Source organism: Rattus norvegicus, chromosome 5, assembly GCF_036323735.1.
Source record: "Rattus norvegicus strain BN/NHsdMcwi chromosome 5, GRCr8, whole genome shotgun sequence".
Lineage (NCBI taxonomy): Eukaryota > Metazoa > Chordata > Mammalia > Rodentia > Muridae > Rattus > Rattus norvegicus.
Window position 1 is genome coordinate 122,889,047 of NC_086023.1, and position 19,599 is coordinate 122,908,645.

Below are 19,599 nucleotides of genomic sequence, written 5' to 3' on the forward strand. Positions count from 1 at the left end.
CCTATGGCTATAATAGATACTACATCAAGAATTCCAGCAATGATCAATTTGACCATTGTCTTAGGTCTACTCAAAGCATTTTTGAATTTCATCAACACGTGCCACCCTCTATCTGAATATCAAAGTACTGGAAGCGTAACAAATGAAAGTTGATGAAGTACCATAACAGAAATTACTTTTTCAATGCCAGATACACAGTTAGTCATAGCAAGTTACATTCAATCTGGACCCACAAAAATATTAACAGAGTAATTATCATAGGTTACATTAAACAAATCTCAAGACAAAAAAACACTCATTGGCCCAATCATCAACACATGAGGCAATGATACACAAGCCGTTACAAAACCTGACAAGGGACGTGGGGTTGTTTGCATAGTGTTCCTGGGGGAGTTCTTTTTTGACCCAGTATTTCAGCCTAGGACAATTCAGAGTAGGACAATGAATGTCATATCTCTCTTCTGTATCTGCTTCCTGCTGATATTATGCCATTACAAATGGGCCCAGGAAGGCTGAAATACCTGTCAAAGGCTGGGCAATGGGGCATTTATCAAATCATCTGGTTATCTAATCCAGATAAAAGATAGCAATCATATCAGCTGGACTGGGTAACGTCAGCTTTCAGCAAGTCCCGACTTCAGCAGCTCCACGGTTGATCCCTGGATGGAGTCTGTCAGCCAGCGAAGATCTGCTGAGACAAATGTAGACTAGGAGCAGACATTAAAGTTGTCTAGCAATTGGGGAAGGAAAGCAATCCCAAGACCAAGGGAAATCCCCTTTTCAAGAACAGGCAGGTGTATATATGTGGAGTCCATTTGATCTGTGACAGTTGGGTCCAAGTCTTAAAACGCTTGATCCCCTGAAGCTTATATGAACTTTGGTTTACCAAAGGATAAACATTAGTATTCACCATTGTATTGAAACCCGTGGTTTAGAAACATAGTTAACAGATGTCTGTTAGACAACAGGAGTAGACTCATGCGCTACTGACTGAGCTAGCTGGGCTCTTTCAGCGTTCTGAGAAAAACCGCAAATATGCCCTCATCCCCATATTAATACTAGATCAGGACCATGCCATATGCCAGTAAACAAGTCCTTCCATTTCACCTGGGCATAAGTATGCTGGCTTGCAGGGTACCCTAGACACTCAGCAGCAGACAGTCTCTTGGCATCCAGGGTCAAAAAATCCAAAATAAAAAGTGAAGGAGTATATAACTCCCCCTTTTTTATTTTATATAACTGATATTTTTAGAGTTCACTGAGCTCATTCCACAATTCCCTATCCTTGAGGACATGTGAAATTATGTATTTTATATAGATTTTAACTCATATTTAATAATTTACTCATATGAATTTATATATTTAACATATTTATATTTAATGTATATAATTAATATTTAAAGTATAGAAATAATATTTAATATATGGTTTTACTCATTGTATATAATGTATATTACTAATGCATATAATCATATTTTATGTACAATTTATATTTAGTGTGGGTAATTTATATACATATGCATATATGAATATGAATGTAGCTATCAAGAACAAGTCATCTTCTGAGGACATGTGAATAAAATATATGTTTCAATGTATATAACTTCTAACTTGTATAATATATGTTGATTTATATAATCTAAATTTGGGGCCACCTGTGTGAAAACCAGGAATCCTAACCATTTACCTGTGCTAGAGCTTGCGAGTCAGTGCCCTGCCTCACCACCTGAGAGGAGAGAAGGGAAGGGGGAGCTCTGGCTCCCAGTGACACAGAACACAGCATCACACTGCACACCAGGTCCTCCACTCCCTCATCATTGCCCTCCCCAAGTCCCATTGCTGCCATCTCCTCCCCTCCAGGGTTGGTGGGTGCTTCTGTGGTGGGTGCTGGGTGGAGGGGCCAAGATTGGGACCAGCAGGGAACTGCTCTCTGGATTCAACCAGCTGCCTCCACAAGTCCACGGCTCCTTCCTTTCACTTTCCTTCTCTGAAACCCACCTCTTTCCACTTGCCCTGATCAAGGTCCAAAGGGTAAAAGTATCTGCAGTCACTTTACCTTGTCCACGCACGTCATCATAATGTCCACGCACGTCATAATAATGTCCACGCACGTCATAATAATGTCCACGCACGTCATAATAATGTCCACGCACGTCATCATAATGTCCACGCACGTCATAATAATGTCCACGCACGTCATAATAATCCTGGACCTTCTTCCAGGTTGCTAATTTATTGTACCTTCCTCAGGAAACCAAGGACAAACCTTTTCTATAAAATCTTAAAAGCTATGTCACTGCTGTCACCCTACTTTAGTGACGCATGTCTTTAGGCATTAGTACCAAAAAAAATGACAGTTTCCATCTCCCATTTTTCTTTTTCTTTTCTTTTGTTTTATATTTCTTTTTCCTTTTCCACTTTTACTTTTTCTGAGCTCCCTCACTTTTTCCGAGCTCCCATATCTGTACTTTCCCATGTCTATTACTCCCAAGAAATTCTCACCACACTTTTACCTTTTACGAGGGTTTGCTTTTTCTGAGACATGTCCACCACTCAATCCACTCTCACAGAGATCTACTGGACCCGATGGCACAGGGTCGAACAGCCTTTGAGGAAGGAGTGAGGATTAAAGGTAGGAAAAGAAACCATACACAGCATTACAGTACCAGGGGAAGCAAAGCCACAAGCCAACAGGAACAATTGCTAAAATATACACATAAGATATCTGTTCCCATCCAAAAGCTTCCCTGTTCTTTCCACCAAGGTCACTAAAATCTTCAGCCCCCTTACTGTGAGCCTCAAATGCACCTGCTCTTATTGTTCTATGCCTGGAAATCTGCCTACAGACCCTGACCTGCCTTGACTCTGCCTGGCAAGCAGACCTGATTCCTTTCCTTCCCTTTCCTTTCCTTCCCTTTTTCCTTTTTCCTTTTTCCTTTTCCCTCTTTCCCTCTTTTTCCCTCTTTCCCTCTTTTTCTCTTTTTCCCTTTTTCCCCTCTTTTTCTCTTTTTTCCCTTTTTTCCCTTTTTTCCTTTTCTCTTTCCTTCCCTTTCCTCTTTCCTCTCCTCTCTCCCCTCTCCCCTTTCCTCTCCCCTCTCCCCTTTTCTCTCCCCCCTCCCCCTCCTCCCCCTCCATTCCCTACCCCTTCCTCTCTCTCTCTCTCTCTCTCTCTCTCTCTCTCTCTCTCTCTCTCTCTCTCTCTCTTTCTGCTTCAGAGAAGCAGCAAATGGACTCTGCTGACTGAAGCATTTACACAGTGCATCAATAGACCCAGAAAGGGAATCCAGGAACAGGAGAGCAGACCACACACAGCACCATGATTGGAGTTAGAGGAGGTTCACTGGTAGCCACTGCTGTGGAGTTGAGAGGTGACAGCTAATACAGAACAGAGGGGAACTGGATACTATGAGCATCTTCTTTTGTTTAGAAAGGTGGTTCATAGTTGATGGTGAACAAAGGATGCTCTGTGGACAAACAAGAAAAGGGACTTTTTGTGGGATTTTGTGGGGTTTTGTGGGAGATTTTGGTCAAACTTTTGGGACCTCATGGTCTCATGGGAAATTTTTTTCTTCTGAACTTAAAAAGAGTGTGGAAGGGTTTTGGCTGACTGAAGGAGAAGTCATTGAGGCTGATGACAACAAAAAGAGGAGACAGAAAAGCCTTTTGTGTGTGCCTCACTCAATGTATCAAGAAGAATGTGCCATTAAATTCAAACACACACACACACACACACACACACACACACACACACACACACACCAGAAAAACAACAAGGAAAGGGTGGGAGCCAGTAGGGTAGTAGCCATCAGGAATACATCACACTAAAGAGATCACACTCTGTTTTCTGAACAGACAGGAAGTTTCTTAGGTGATTCTGGAGACAGTGTCCCTGCTACAAGTAGAATCACAAGCTAGAAGACATGTAGAACAGAGTACTACTGTCTGCGAGAGATGACAAGACCTTGCTAAGACGTCACTGAGGAAATAAGAGTGCAGTAAGAACCAGCGGTCATTCGCCAGGGAAAGATTTAACTGTCCACAGATCAGAAGGAAATAGCGATGGGATCAGAGACAAGCTAGCTGTAGCCAGGATGACTGAAGAAGAGACATTGCCAGGTTTTTTCATATGAGATTAGTTTTTGGAAAATTCCCCTGTTGTCTTGTAATGGCCATGCCTACCTGTAATGAACTAATGACATTTTCCACTTACTTCCAACATCCTGTTCTCAAGACCTAAATGGTTGAGCATTGTGAACCACTGAAAAGAACGCTTAAGATGTGCACAGAGCCAGGTCTTTGCCCTCCAGAATCTTGGACTGAACACAATAACCCAGGAGTGACCATGTCAGACACAAACAGAAAGCACTTGCAGGAACAATGTCTTAGTGGGCTGCTTTAAATGAGGTCATTCTGAGTATCGAGTGCCCCTTCTTGAAGATGCATGTCAACTCTCTCATTTTCTCTATTTTTCTTCCCCATGCCTTCGCTTTTAGAGGAAAAGTCCGGTAAGAGAAACCATGTCCTTTTCTTGTTCTGGACAGATTTTATGTATTCCATTCATTTTATCATTTGAATGTCTGATGACTGTTTAATATCAAAACAAGGTTTCCAAAATTAAAACCAAACTTCGTGAGCCAGGACAAAGCCAGTTTGGGGACAAGGAAGTCAGTTGCTAAGAGATACCATGCCCATTGTTATGGGCTACAAGGTAGATTTTAGGGGGTTACCTTTGCCTCAGTCACAGGCATATAGCCCAATACTTTTCATCCAAAGTTTCACTTTTTATAGCTTCCACACTCACTGGTCAAACTATCTCAAAAATTAAATCAAGAACATTTAATTTTTTAATGGACAACCTGCCAGAATCCTGAGTGTTCATGGAGCTGGCCTCTGAAAGGAGAATAGTAGAGGATATAGGATTATTTTATTTTTATTTATTTGTATTTGTTTCAGTAAGTCAAAATACCCCTTTCTTGGATTGCTGGAGACTGGAAAGAGAGATCTTTATAAAGTGGAAAATGGCCTAATGGGTAATAAGTGTTTGCCCCAGGCTTGGTTACCCGAGTTTGAATCCTGGGAACAACATAGCAGAAGAACAAAACTGACACGAGTCCTCTGACTCCCATGTAAACCGTGGCACACATGCACCGACACGTAGACACACACTATGGATATAATAAAACATAAATCACCTTGCTTTTCAACAGTGCCAGTGGGTGGTTTTTAAGTGACTTCACAAATCTGATACATTACATCTTTATCTTGGAGCAAAATAGATTTAAAAACAAATTTTTTTAAAAAGAGAAAAGAAAGAATTTTTTTTCTCTTATTTGCATGGTTTCCTGGAATTTTGGAACATGTTCATAGCATGCCCACCCAAGACTGAGGTGGATAATGCCAATGTAAAATACAAACCGTTTTTTCACATCAGCACACACTGGTTGATTTACTTCACTGAGCTCAACTCAGGGGACACTGGGAGCAGGTGCTTACCTTGTGCCCTGGCTCCGTCTCTACCTCATGAGGAACTGCACTCCAAGTTCATGTTAGGAGGGAGGAGGAATGGGAGACACCAGAGAACGAAGATAAATCCAAACAAAAAGGTTTACTTTTTATATATCCAAAATTAAAATATACCAAATGCAATTCTTACTGTGTTTCAGTTACCAAGCTGAACCTCTGTGGGTGTGTATGAGCTGAGGGTCACCGTATACAAGGCACACCACATCACTGGTGTTCTCAATAGAGTCTTTATATATTTATATATTCTCCTTGACCCTAGATTGTCCTCTGAGTTAAGCAAAGTTGGCCAGTTCTCATAAAAAAAAACGTGCCAGTAGCACTGTCAGAACTCTTCATTCCTCCTAAGAGAAAACTTGTCCTTACAGCAACTAGGACTAACCATGTTCTCACTTTCACTGTGCCTTCGAGACATTGTGTCACTTCTTATGTTTCGAAATGTTCAAGCTGATTCCTTAGCTCCCCTGTGAACCAACGGTTGATTACTAGTGGGATCTTTGTTTCTTCTCCCCAGTGGGGTTCCGGAAGACCACCTAAGTTGTCTGATGGGAAACAATAGTTAGCTGAAATAGCCAACCTTGTAATTCACAAGATCAAGCTTAAATATTGACAAATACAATAGCGAGGAAAATGGAGGCCTGCTGCATAATTTAGCCTGACCCTAGAATAGTTAAAAGCAGCACAGTCTGTTGGTCATGGTCAGAATAATAACTAAATGTTAACGAATTCTAATTCTTTCCAAGAAAAATCTGCAACACATGAGGACTGGGGAGATAGCTCAGTTGCTTATGTACACAAGTTAGACCTCCTGAAATCACATAAAAAAAATTTTTAAATCCCAGAGTGGTTGAATTTCTGGTGAGACAGGGATAGGAGGATCACAAATATCAGGGCTTACCTCAAAAAATATCCTTAAAATACAAAACAAAGATTATCTCAAAGAAAAAAAATTGATTCTCAGAGCCTCTCTAAGGTGCACGGGATGATCAAGGGATTTAAATAATGATTGTGAATGAAGGGAATGTGTCCAGAACACAAGCAAATGGATCACAGGCCTCTGATTGGATGATTCAGGGATGACCAATATTATGAGAACAAAGTCCATGTGCTACAAATGTCTGCGATCAAGAGATGCATTTGCCACCTGCAGGCTCTGCACAAACGAATGGGTGTCTTATTTGGTTATGCAGTTAAAAATAATTTTGGCCCACATTTAAAAACTAGACCAATTCATTTTCCTTAGTTCTGGTTTTTCATTTCTCTTTAAAGAGGAAGCAGCAGCCAGCACACCTCCTCACACTGTGGGTCCAGGGGCCAGCCCAGCAGAACTGGGTGATAGACAGTTTCCTGACCCCATATGTCTTCCTATCCTGAGAGCCTCTAGACAGGTCTCCCTGCTTCTAGAACAGACCAGCACCAGATTCTGAATCTTTTCTCCTCTACCTTTGATGCAAATTCTATAATCCATAGGACACAAAATGCTAAATGTTTTGAAGTTTAGGAAAAGGGACAGAGGGGTAAAATAATTTCCCTTTTCCATGTACAGAAGGAAGTTAGGGCCTCACACACAACACTGATTAGCAGGCAAAGGCCCCACCCCCACCCCAGCTGGTAATAACTTTCCTGGCCTTTCTGTCCTGTAGAGATCTTTAATGATAATGAGTTGTGTGGATCCTCTCCACTCGGCTTCTAGAAATCCCTTGCTTCTAATAGCTTCAGGAGCTCTTAATCACAGGCCCGGAAGCTGTGTCTGTATTCGGCACAGCTGCATGTCTTTGGAGGGCTTGCTAATCAACCTGCAACTACACATATTTGGACATCTAGTCTTTGATGGGCAAAAGTTGTAAGCGAAGTTTCTGAAACATTATTTCAGGAGCTTCACCTTTACTAGAAAAATATATAAGAGTGAACTAATTGGTAAAATATATAGGAACATAAGAAAGTATAGAAAATTAAGACGTGGCTTAGTTAATATTTTGAAAATGTTCTGTTTAATTTTAAATAAAGTCTTACATTTAAGATTCTGCCTCTCAGTGGCCACAGCCTTCAGTTTATTTTGCATGGCTTATCATAATCTCATATTGGGGGAGTGTGTCACTTACAGTGTCTTATTTACGGTATTTGTCGTTTTAGTCATGTAGCCTCCATATTCCCTTGAAGAACTCAACTCTGGTCACTAAACAATAATGCAGCCAAAATAGTCATTAAACAGTGATTTTTTTCCCCTCAAAACAGTAGGATAAGCTCAGGCAAGAATATAGACTGGGTCCGTTTGCTCTAATATTACTTAAGTGGCATCCACACAGAGAGGGGTTTACAAGGAAGGTGGGATAAATGTGTAGTGATGCCTGCAGTTCACAAAGTGCTAACAGTCAAGTCTAAACTACTAGGAGTCACATTGGTCCAACTCCTTTGCAAACCTGACCAGTCTCATAAATGACCATGCCTGGATGCTGGCCCATGCCTCAGTGCCACCACAGCTCACTCCGAGAGTCCTCCCACAATGTCACACTCAAAATCACAGGAATGGAAGTCTAAAACCTGGACCCAGTTCTGCTGACTCAAGGGTCTCAGACTCACTTTGAACTAAGTGTCCACGGCAGCCTCCCAAGTATCGAGGCTACAAGCTTTTGTTCCTGGGATCGGTTTATCTTTGTCTGAGCCCATTGCTGTCCCCTACATTTGAGCTCCTGGCCTCTACTGGGAAAGCTTCTAACCTCTAATTCATCTTAAAAGCAAATCTTTTCGTACCCCCTTCACCTCCCACATTTGAGTCCCTCCCCTTGAAGCAGAAAAACCCCAAAGTAGTAGACTGCTGGGACACATTGATGGCAGCTGTCACCAAGGTGGGAGGAATTAAGAGATCAGTGTCTCTGTGTGGTGTGTTTCCCAGACAGAACCTGGTCCCCAAGTGTTTACTGTCACCAGGAAGCTTTCACAGTTCCCATATGCATTTGTTGGAACTATCAATAAGAAGTCGGACCACATCCCACAAATCAAGGTTGCATTTTAAAACAACAACTACAGCTACTACTCCCCTGAAATGAGCATTCTAAGAGCAATGAAGAGAAAACCCAGAGAGTTGGCTTTCTATGTCCTCCCACATCTTTGGAGGCTCACTAGGGCCCTGCTTGTAGGAATACAGGGCATCAATGATGTTGGTGCAGGCTGTTTATGGAAAGACTTGTCTAGGCTATCTAGATATCCTCTAGATCCCTTCCACAAACATCCTGGAGAAAAACTGCTTTTGACAAGACATTATATCATCACTGGGGATTGTATACATTCCTGACTTGTTCTTATGGATAGATACAAAAACCTCCACCTCATTAGCAAAGATGTATACAGAATTCTCTCTTTGGGTTTCTCCAAAAGTCTTGTGGCTTCATGAGTCCTAATCACATGCCTGCCTGTCTAGCTCTGGCCTGGTGATCCAGAGTGTGTGGTTGGTAGCTGTTTTGAAGTCTTCTGTTACCCACGCCTGTTGACTGATCCATCATTCTCTGACTAGGTGTCTGTTCTCTCTTCCTTTTTGCTGATCACAGAGGCGCAGCCCGGTAAGAACTCTCAACATTTTAAACCTTAAACGGTAGAGAAAATTACTGCAAAAGGGAGGTGGCCAGGTTGGTTCCTCGTTAGCTTTACGATCACCCAGTGATCAAGAAGCTGATGAACTGGTTGGAAGCTTCACTGGCTGTCTAAATTGGAAGGCATAGTTTAGAATTATCAAAGCATCTTTCCATAACAAACTGGAATAGTGCTGAGTGGTATACATCAGGTGTATGATATAGGGGTATATGATGTGCATGATGATGGTAGTGGTGGTGGTAGGTGATTATGAGGAAGAACAGAAATTTCTTCTTCAGAAATAAATGATGATCATGATGGTGGTGGTGGTGATGGTGATGATGGTGGTGGTGATGATGGTGATGATGATGGTGGTGGTAGTGATGACGTAAGGCTACAGAAATGGCTCAATGGTGAGGAACCTGTAGAGAACTTACAGAGAGAATTCGGTTCCCAAAGCACACATATCTGCCTGTAACTCCAGCCCTGGGGAATCTGCCCTTTTCTTGATTCTGCATGTACCTGCACTCACATGCACTTGCCCACATACATACATACATACATACATACATACATACATACATACATACATAATTTTAAAATAAGTCTTTTGGGGTTGGGGATTTAGCTCAGCGGTAGAGCGCTTGCCTAGTGAGCTCAAGGCCCTGGGTTCGGTCCCTAGCTCCGAAAAAAAGAAAAAAGAAAAAAATAATAAAATAAGTCTTTTTAAAATATTAATGCAACTAAAGGAAGGAATTTTAAACATTATTTTTAAACCCAAATTCAAGATATGCCCTCGGACCATAGCTAACATTGGTCAGTACACACTAATACATACTCATAACTCACCCTGTGAAAGGGAGACTTACTCCTAAGCTGTCACATCAAAAATCCCATCATTTTAGACAACTTTGCAAGATATTCATCACAGTAGTCCACATTTTTCAAAGGGAAATCAGCCATTTTCCCCAGGTCAAAGAATCAGAAGAATTTAAAGCAACATAGGAGACTCTGCTATTTGGAACAACCCATCCACCTAATCAGTCCCTTCAGAGCTGGTATGGAGCTATGGTGGCTTACACTTAACCCCAGCATTCGGGACTCTAAGGCAGGAAAGTCATTGCAAGTTCAGAGCCATCTTGACTACATACTGAGTGCAAGTCCACTTGGGAATTCTTAGCAAAATCCTATCTCAGAGAGAAGAAGAGGGGGAGAGAGAAGGAGAGAGAGAGAGGAGATCTGAGAGGAGATAGAGATCGAGTGAAGGGAAGAGAAAAGGAGAGAGAATGCAAAGTGTGATAATTGTGACCCAAAATTGGGCGCTTTCTCAGATTTCGAGAAGTAACTGATATGGAATGAACTCATTAATGCAAAATGACAAGTAATTCATTAATTCATACATGTGCATATTTTTATATACATATACATGTATAAATATGTACACACACACACACACACACAGTCATTAAAATGAAAACATGGTCGTTTAAGGTTTCAGCCAATGGGCGTCCTTCCTGGGTATGGACTCTGTGGTGACAGTACCTCAGCCTCATTCTCGACTTGTCATGCTGCAGCCTCAGGTCTCAAGGGCTGTGCCACACACCCAGCTGACAGTGAGACTCCTTCCTATTTGGCTGGCTTGTTGCTACAAGCCATTTAGAATCAATTCCTTTGTAATTGCTTTATTCCTCATTTCAAAATAACCAAACCTTTCTGTGTATTTCTTCTATGTCTGGCCTCTACTTAACTCACCCACTGGTGAAGTGCACAAGATACTGTTACAGGAGTTCCCTTGCTGACTTTCAATGATAAATGTCTATGGAAGGAATGCATACACATGGTACTTAGTGATGCCCTTCTTGCTTTCTTGAGTGTTGCAATTTTAATAAAATGAGCAGTGCAGAAAGACCTAAAGGGCTTCAATTCAGGCTCTGATATTTCCTGTCTGCTAGATCATAGTTCTCACAGTATGACTGGGGGCCCCGCTCCTTCCATCGCTCATTAGTGCTGGAATTCAGTACTTGAACGCTGTGCCTCTTCCTTTAGGCCTTAAAGCAGTTCTCCCACGTGAGGGTACACAACACGAGAAAACAATTCATTCCTCAGTCATCTGTATATATCCTGTATTTGAACTCCCATAATGAGCAAAGCACGTTGAAATCACATTACTAATAATATGATCATTCTCTATGTAGCACAGAGTAAGGCCAAACATACTGCCTTTTTCAGGCAAAATAAACTAGGAAATGCAATCCGTGAGATTAAGCCACCCACCAAGAATCATCTAATGGGTCTGTTGTGACTCAAACTGTCCTGTCATAAATGGATTCCAATTGGGACAGGAAAAACGTCTGATTTGCTAGCTCCAGGAAAGATGGAGTGCGGTCCATGGGTCTTCTGTAGAGTGCTAAAACGTGTCCTACACTGTTGACATTATAATCTAAGAGAACACAGCCCAGCAGGTCCCTCCCCCACAGGGAGAAAGGTGGAAATGGGTGCCTCCCTCTCAGACCTTTTCCTTGGATGCCCACCATCCCCACTTTTCTCAGGTGAACCATGCCCTGCCTCATGATGTCTTACCTTTCTAGAAAGGCCCATGCTAAGAACCTTTTCACAGCTTCTGACTTTTAGTCAGAACCTTTCCATAAGTAGCTTTTCCTAATATGTGGATAAATTTATGCCCAAACATTGTAGCTCTAGAGGTGACCTGCATGGACTCTCTCTGCCAGGGCTGTTTGCATTCTGAGGGGCCTTGCAGAAGAGAGAGTTCCTGGATTGGCTGACTGGTGGCAAGCAAGGACAGGAAGTCAGAGGAGGAGCTGAGTAAAGAGGGTGGAGCTTCTGGGCTTCCTGAGTAAACTGTTCCTGTCTGCACAACATGAGCAAACTTGAATAGTCACCATTCATCAGTTCTGAAGACCATTTCTACTAACCACTTCAGGATCCCATCTGACCAGGAGCAGACAGTGCTCACACACTCTAAATACTAAACCATTTAATATGTTTGAGATCTTATTGCTAGAGTTCAAGGGGGTCCTTTGTGTAAGAGACTAATTTGTGTCCTTACTAAATCCACCCAGGTAAGGGGCTTGGTCATTCTGGTGACTTACAGATTACCCTTCCTCTTCTCAGTCACGATAGAGGAGCACAGGAAGCTGGTGTGTGTGGGTACAGGTTCCAACCTCAATGTGGTTTTGAGACAAATCTTTTTTTCCCAATCTGGGGTATCTCAGTGTTCAGTTTAATTGAAATGACAGAAATAATACATATGTACATGACATATCTGTGGTCTTAAGCCTTATAGTGTTTATTTCTAATTCTAGGGTGCAATTAAAAGGAACTTATCCAGTAAGTATATCTTAGCTCCCAGAAATAGAGTATGACTTGGCAGAAGGAATGGTTCCTTGGATCTTGGAGTATATTTGCATTCAAATTGAAGTTTTGGGAATTAATTTTTAAGGCTTAAAAAAACATTTACAGTAAAGATTTCTTTTTTGATGGAGGGCATCTGGTTCTGAATAATGTTCAAATTGTAATGATGAGTATGTTTTTGGAAAAACACTGGTGTTCCCTTCCTTATATTTGCCGTCTTTGGCTGTATCTTTAAGCCTAGAAATTGATTAAGCCAAATGTGTTTGACTAGACACTCTTGCTAGGGGTGGGGAGAAGGGACTGCAGAAGGAACTAAACTTACCCATTCTTATACTATTGGCTATGAAATGTCCAGCCCACCAAAGTGAGATATGATACAGGTTATCATTTGAAGGGTCTGCTGCCCCTCCTGCTGCATGCAGTGTATCCTGGGAAAATCTAGATTCATTCTTAAAGGTGCAACATTTTCTTGCCATGAAAAGAGGAGGCTGAGGACTGGATCTGTGTACTGTGGGCATGTGGCCTGGATTATTATTCCCTCATGGTAACTGAGAACCAGAACCCAACCAGAACCCATCCAACTCTACAGCATACAGTCTTCAACTGTTGGCTTGTTTATGCTTGTTCTTTGGTTAATGAGGTTTTACGAATGCCAGAGAAACCCTACTGCACACAGCAGATATATGGCTGCCGCATTGCCAGGAGAGAGGGTCTGTTTTGCAGTTTCCATGTTAAGTTGATTATTGATGAGACTTAAATCTCTAAAGTGTTCCCAAACTTAGCTCATATGACACACCAGAAGAGACTGCTAAAGATATGCCTAAAAGGGTCCTTTGTCCTGTGTGTCAGGTGAAGAAGTTGCAAGACCCAGGCGTTCCACCCCAACTCCGGAACTTACAAGGTGAGCATGGGAGAAACTGTTTTACTAACCATGAACTTCTAACTGTGCAGCAAATATCCTCTGAGTTCATGTATCCCTAGCATGGGCCAAATAATGCTGTCATTTCTCATCCATGCAGCCCAAAGGGGAAACTGTGTCAGTGCCTGCATTTGTCTATAGCAGAATTATGGTCTACTCACTGATGAGAAGCCTGGAGTTCTTCTTAAAGAGGACTTTTAGTTTCTGGAATGTTCATCTGGGATACATTATATTGCCCTAAAAAAGAGAAGAGTCTGACAGTTAGATATACTGTCATGATGCATTCCAAGTTTCAAACCAAAAGAACCTCCTATTTTGTTGTCCCTTCTTTTCCCCCACAAATTATTGTATTTTACTATGGAGTCTTTAAGTGAAGTGTTCTACAGTTATTGCTTCCCAAGGTGATAGATAGCTACATTTCTTTAAAATTTGAACTCTTTGCCGTCTCATCTTCCACCACTCTCTCTCCTTTCCTCTTCAACCTTTGCTTGCATGACACTCACACACAAATCATGAGGCTCCCTGGTGGGAATCAGGCCTGTAGAAGGAATGGCAGTAATTATGTAACGCTTGCTCGATGATCAGACTAGATTCATAGTTAAGAGGAAAGGTGAGATACGACAATACGCTCTCTAAGATGTACTCGGTCCAGAGAATTACCAGTTTGATAAGTGGGAGGGGGCAGAATGAAATCAGAAGCTGAGGATCCTGGGCTTTTTATTCTAACACACTTTTTGGGCACCACATCAATAGCCTCATGCCTGACTTTCTTTAAACTGCATTAACTACAAGAAATAGGGTGATGCCCTTGTTGGGTTTGCTATCACTGTGATAAAGTACCATGACCAAACAGAACTCGAGGTTTAAAAGTCCAACAACAAAAGAGGTCAAGGCAGGGACCTGGAGGCAGGAGCTGAAGCAGAGGCGTGGAGGGATGCTGCTTCCTGGCTTGCTCCTCATAGCTTGCTCTGACTATTTTCTTCCAGGACCCAAGATTACCAGCCCAGGAATGGAACCATTCACAATAGGTGTTTTATAGGAAACTGTCTCAAAGCCATAAAAAGTTCATGTGGCAGAAAGGTGCCTTGTAATAAACCGGCATCTGCAATAGGTCACTTCTATGTGTAAAGACCCTTTGGCAGCGCTTTCCCCTTCGTTGTGTTTCTGTTTGCACTGCACGTGAGCCTCTCTTGGGAGCACAGGCTCTTATCTCCCGCCGTGACCCTTTTGCATGCGACATCTTCATGCTGTACTGTCTAAGCCCAACAGAAGCTTCACACACACACACACACACACACAGAGAGAGAGAGAGAGAGAGAGAGAGAGAGAGAGAGACATGTGTACATGCCTGTGCACACAAATGTACATTTGTTTACACAAGGAAAGTGTGAGTTTGTATAGGGTTTCAAGCATTAATTCTTGATTCTTCTCTCTGTATATTCTACCCCACCCCCCAATTATGCGTGATTTAGCAAGAAGCCCCTGGATGACACTCTGGCCCTTGCTCCCCTCTTTGGTCCACCATTAGAATCAGCTTTTGATGAGCAGAAGACAGAAGGTAGGGAACTGTATGTCTACAGCACTGCTGTTCTGTTACTTCCCCCAAGGTAAATGTACAGAGTTGAAGTGTATTGTGAATGTGTGGTCAGACCTTCATGGGGGGGGACAAAAGCTCCGAGGGAAGTGTGCTCTCAGTTTAGTTGAAAAATAATAATAAAATAATAATCCTATTATTTTAGGATTTGAAATTCTACTCCCAGAATAGCTAACGACTAACAAGTTTACTCCTGAAAATGGGCCAATACAAGTGAATGCAGGTCTATCTAAGTCCTTGTGGGGTAAGCGCAGTTGGGAAGGTATGAGCAGAGTGTGAATGGACAGTGGTCTTCTCACCCTCAGCGCCGAAGCCTCTCTGATGCCATTCACTGTTTTCCAGCTCATGGGGGCAGGCAGTGTAGTGGGATAACACTCAGGTCTACGAGCTCAAGACCCAGGAAGCACTGCCAACCGTTTAGCAATGCTATGAGAGAAATATCTTCATTTCTGTTATTAGTTTGGGGTTACCTACTAAATACATGTCCTACATTTAACTGTTTAAGTCTTAAAAATTAACCATGTTGTTGATAGGCTATAAATAATATATATTTTATTGATATAATCCCCTTTAAAAGATCGTCTATTTTGAATCTTATTTTTGCCCAGTAAATGCCTTGATATTATTGAATGTCATTATAATAAATTGGTTGACTTAAAACTCTAAATTAGGGCTATAGTTCCATATTTATGAAATATGGTTAAGAGCACATGCTTCACTTGCAGAGGACTCAAATTCAGTTCCCCATACTCACGTTGAACAGCTTACAACTGCCTGTAACTCTAGCTGCAGGAGATTCAGCCCTTTTTTCTTAACTCCAAAGGTACCTGCCTTCACATGCAGTACTCTCTAAGCTCCATGAGAGAAATGTCCTTAAGACTTACCAGGTGTCGTGGAGCATGACTTTAATTACAGCACTTGGGGGACAGAGGCAGGCAGACCTCTGTGAGTTCTAGCCCAGCCTGGTCTACAGAGTGAGTTCCAGGACACAGAATACATAGTGAGACCGTGTCACAAAAGAAAAGACTTCCGTGGTACATAGACAGAGTAGACTAAGCTAAAGTAACAGAGATTTCAAAGAGCAGTAACGAAGGCGGAATTCTATTTCTTGCTAACAATATAGGAGTAGCCATGGGGCGGTAGGGCTAGACTTTAGCTACCAATGATTACCATCATCTCTGAGTCCAAGGACTTGCTCCAGCTCTTAGCATTCTAGAAGGTGCCAAAGAACTTGCCAGCACTTGTCACAAGAGCAAACTCTAAATTCCAAACACATCGCTTTTAACCAAAGTGCATTGCAGGGAATTTGGTGTAGCGCGGCCAACTGAAGCTCCTTTTTCTGCTCCGTAGCAGCCAGCTACCCCTGGGCGCTTTCGATGATTTAGTGAGGCAAACTTATAAATGCGTTCTAAATCCCCTCCCGGTGGCATTACACCTCCAACCTAGAACTGTACAAACTGTAGCCTTGGGAGAGACTGTCATTTGTATTACTAAGTCATCTGTGGTCAGTCTCATTTTTCATACATTGCAAGGTGACCGACCGATGGTTGGAGCTGGTATGTCGCCTTTGAATTTGCCTATTTAAGGAATTCCATAAGCATACAAAAATATCTACACTGAAAATAGAAAAAAAATTTTTTTAATCTAGGTTGTCCCCCACACACTGAGCCTATAGAAGCAGTGCTATTCCCAGCACTCCCTACATGGAGGCCTGGGACAGGGGCAGAAAAACATCCGGACTCTCTGAGGAGTCTTCTTGACTGCCCTCTGGCTTTAGCCACTGAACTGCACAGTTCTGGCGTTTCACAAACCATGCCAACCCTTCCCCTAGCCAACCCTCTCTCTCTTATCGGTTCAGGCAAAATAATCTTACTACTTCAGACTGATTTTACTATTGTTACTGTATGCATTGGGCATAAATTAAATTCAAATATAGAATAGCCCTTCTTCTTAAAGGATGTATTTTAGATCAAAATACACATTATTTATAGCCCCACAAAAACATGATTAATTCTAAAGACAAATAATTATAGAATTTGTGTTTAGTAGGCAACCCAAAACTAATGGCAGAAGTGAAGACATTTCTCTCGCAGCATTGCTGAATGTTGGTAGTGCATCCTGGGTAGTGATGTCGGGTGCTTAGCAGACCTAGAAAGGAAAGAAAGGGCTTTGGCTACATTAGGTCTCAGTTCCTCTGCTTTTTCTATGGACATGTGTTGGAGAACATTAGTCGTTGTTTTTTTTTTTTTTTTTGGTTTGTTTGTTTTTGGAAAAAAAAAGGACACTGGCGATTTACATGTGAACAACAGCAAAACAAAGAAGAAAAAGAATGTTTTAAATTCAGTGCTCTTAGACCAAATGCCTAGCTGCCTTCATCTGCTTCACACATCTAAGGAACTACTCACTTTCTGGTTGCTGGGCTGGAGAGACGGTTCAGTGGTTAGAGCACTGGCAGTTCTTTCAGACGACCTGGGTTTAAGTCCCAGCACCCACATGGACATGGTAGCTCATAGCCATCTGTAACTCCAGTTCCAGGGGATCCAACTCCCTCTTCTGGCCTTTTCAGGCACCAGGCATACACATGGTGCACAGTCATACATGAAGGCAGAACACCCATACACATAAAATAATTTTTTTAAAAAAGTTCTGGTTCTCTCAAAATGTTCAACAAGCATATTTAGAATAATTGTTCCTCTTTATGATGCTGTAAAGGGTTAAGAACCTGAACAGGCTTTAAAAATAGGAGGCCCTGCACAGAATCCAGATATTTTCAACACTGAAGTATATTCATAGAACTCTTTAAATAAACCAGCTAACAGCAAAATAACTTCATGAAGTAACTTCTACACTTTTGGAATTGTACGGAAATGGGGACAGCATGGGGAGTGATACCTAGAATGTCCTTAGGTGACCAACCAGGAAGAAAATGTAGGTTCTAGTTGGCTGTTCATTTAACTTAGCTCCATGTACACATGCAGATACCCCTTGCTCCCACGCACACCACGCCTCTAGTCCTGTTCTCTGCCTAAAGAGTGTGTGCATCATTGGCACACCCCGAAATTAAACTTCTAGGATGAGTGAAAGCATGGGGATCATATTTTGAAGCTCAACTTTAATTGAAGCTCTAAACTCTTGTTTGAACTTCCCCTAAGAAATTCTGTCTTCATGTTTCCAGTCCTTTTAGATCAGCCTGAGATATGGGGTTCAGGCCAACCAATTAACCCAAGCATGGAGTCGCCAAAGCTAGCAAGACCTTTTCCCACTGGAAGTAAGTGTCTACTCATCTTGCTCTCTGACTGCATAGTAAAAATTGTAGACAACACCTAGAAGCCTGGGCCAGTAATGTTTGAATTTAAAAAGGGGCATTACTATCTAACACAGTGGATCAGGTTACATAAGCTGGGCTAAAACAACAAAATGAAGTGGCATTGTTAGCCTTGAAGCAGCCCCTCTTAGGACATCTTACATGCTCCAATTTTCATCCATCCCTGCTGTGTACAAATAAGAAGTTAAGCTGAAGGCACTGGACGACCACACAACATGAGCACTGAACAAGTCCACTGGGTCTCTTCTAGTCCCAAGTGAACAACTGAGACGGCACAAGGCAGAAGGAACCCGCAGATAGGAATGACTACCTGGAAAGCAAGACAAACAGGCTCCCTAGCAGAGAGATACTGCAGTGAAACCAGTCTGTAGGTCAAGGCTGAGGGTTCTAACCCAGGTGACTACAGTGGGTCTCAATGGGTCTTGTAATCCCTTACCTGTGATGAACTGGACTAGCTGAGCTGAGCAGGCTCCTCACTAGGTCAAGCCAGCTGTCCATGGACTTTTGGAGTCTCCATCAGTAGAAACACACAGCGGGGATGTGTACAGAGGGGACTCCTTGGAATAGCCATGGGAGAAATGGATTAGGGAAAGGTATCCGGGGAGTGAAGGAGTTCAAAGGGTCTTGTTTATGCTATGACACTCAACCAACAAGTACTTTCTCCAGCCCAGCATCTCCAGGGGTTCCTTTCTGGTGTTTAAAATTAACCATAGGAATGAGCCAAGGGGATTCAGAATTAAAGGCTAAAAGGTTATTTGCTGGGAATGTTTCCACTATAAAGCCATGGGATCCAGGCTTTATAAAAACTGTTTTCCTCAAAATAGTGGGAAAAGCAAGAGTCAGCAGCTTTTCTCAACCCTCTGGACTCTGAAGGGTCTATCAGAGATGGTTTGAACCATAGAGGCATGATTCTGAGCGCTACTTCTCCATGCACACTTGGAATATGATATACAATGCCAATGAAAATGTCCTTTTGGGGTGGGGGACACCTTCCTTTACAGATTACTATCCAAATTATTCCTAGTAAACTCTTAAGTGGCAAGAAAATTTAGAGTGATGTTTATGGCGATAATGATTCAGAACTTGAGTTACAAACTGTAGATTCCGTGTGTCCACTTAGTACAGCCAAGACTGCTGTTTAACTGAAGGTCATCCTCTAGGTCTGCTTTCTTTGTACTTACAGTGTGTTCTCCTCTTCAGTGTTAGGCCTTATGGTATCTGGGTATCTGATTCATGTTAATGATAGCGAGTAATCTTGACTTTTTATAGAGCTGATATAAGGAAAGGAGCAGAATCTCTGAT

At 42.1% G+C, this 19,599-nt stretch overlaps 1 protein-coding gene and 1 long non-coding RNA gene across 44 annotated transcripts in view; one reads left to right on the top strand and one right to left on the bottom strand.

Annotated features, from left to right (window-relative positions):
• The window catches only part of Sgip1 (SH3GL interacting endocytic adaptor 1), a 208,462-nt gene that overhangs the window by 133,831 nt on the left and 55,032 nt on the right, over positions 1-19,599 (top strand). For 38 of the 39 annotated variants that reach the window (XM_063287659.1, XM_063287674.1, XM_063287665.1 and 35 more), the window contains 4 exons: positions 12,411-12,435; positions 13,309-13,360; positions 14,851-14,936; positions 18,148-18,240. In XM_063287659.1, the coding sequence (XP_063143729.1) occupies positions 12,411-12,435; positions 13,309-13,360; positions 14,851-14,936; positions 18,148-18,240 (256 nt within the window). Of the gene's footprint in view, positions 1-4,493; positions 4,506-9,065; positions 9,078-12,410; positions 12,436-13,308; positions 13,361-14,850; positions 14,937-18,147; positions 18,241-19,599 lie in introns of all 39 variants that reach the window. The other variant, NM_001376936.1, reaches the window with a different exon arrangement.
• Positions 1-19,599, bottom strand: part of LOC134486957 (uncharacterized) — a 68,363-nt gene that overhangs the window by 41,026 nt on the left and 7,738 nt on the right. For 4 of the 5 annotated variants that reach the window (XR_010066561.1, XR_010066562.1, XR_010066560.1 and 1 more), the window contains 2 exons: positions 15,857-18,854; positions 13,540-13,615 (listed from right to left, as the gene is read on the bottom strand). This is a non-coding gene — a long non-coding RNA (uncharacterized LOC134486957). The remainder of the gene's footprint in view (positions 1-13,539; positions 13,616-15,856; positions 18,855-19,599) is intronic. The other variant, XR_010066559.1, reaches the window with a different exon arrangement.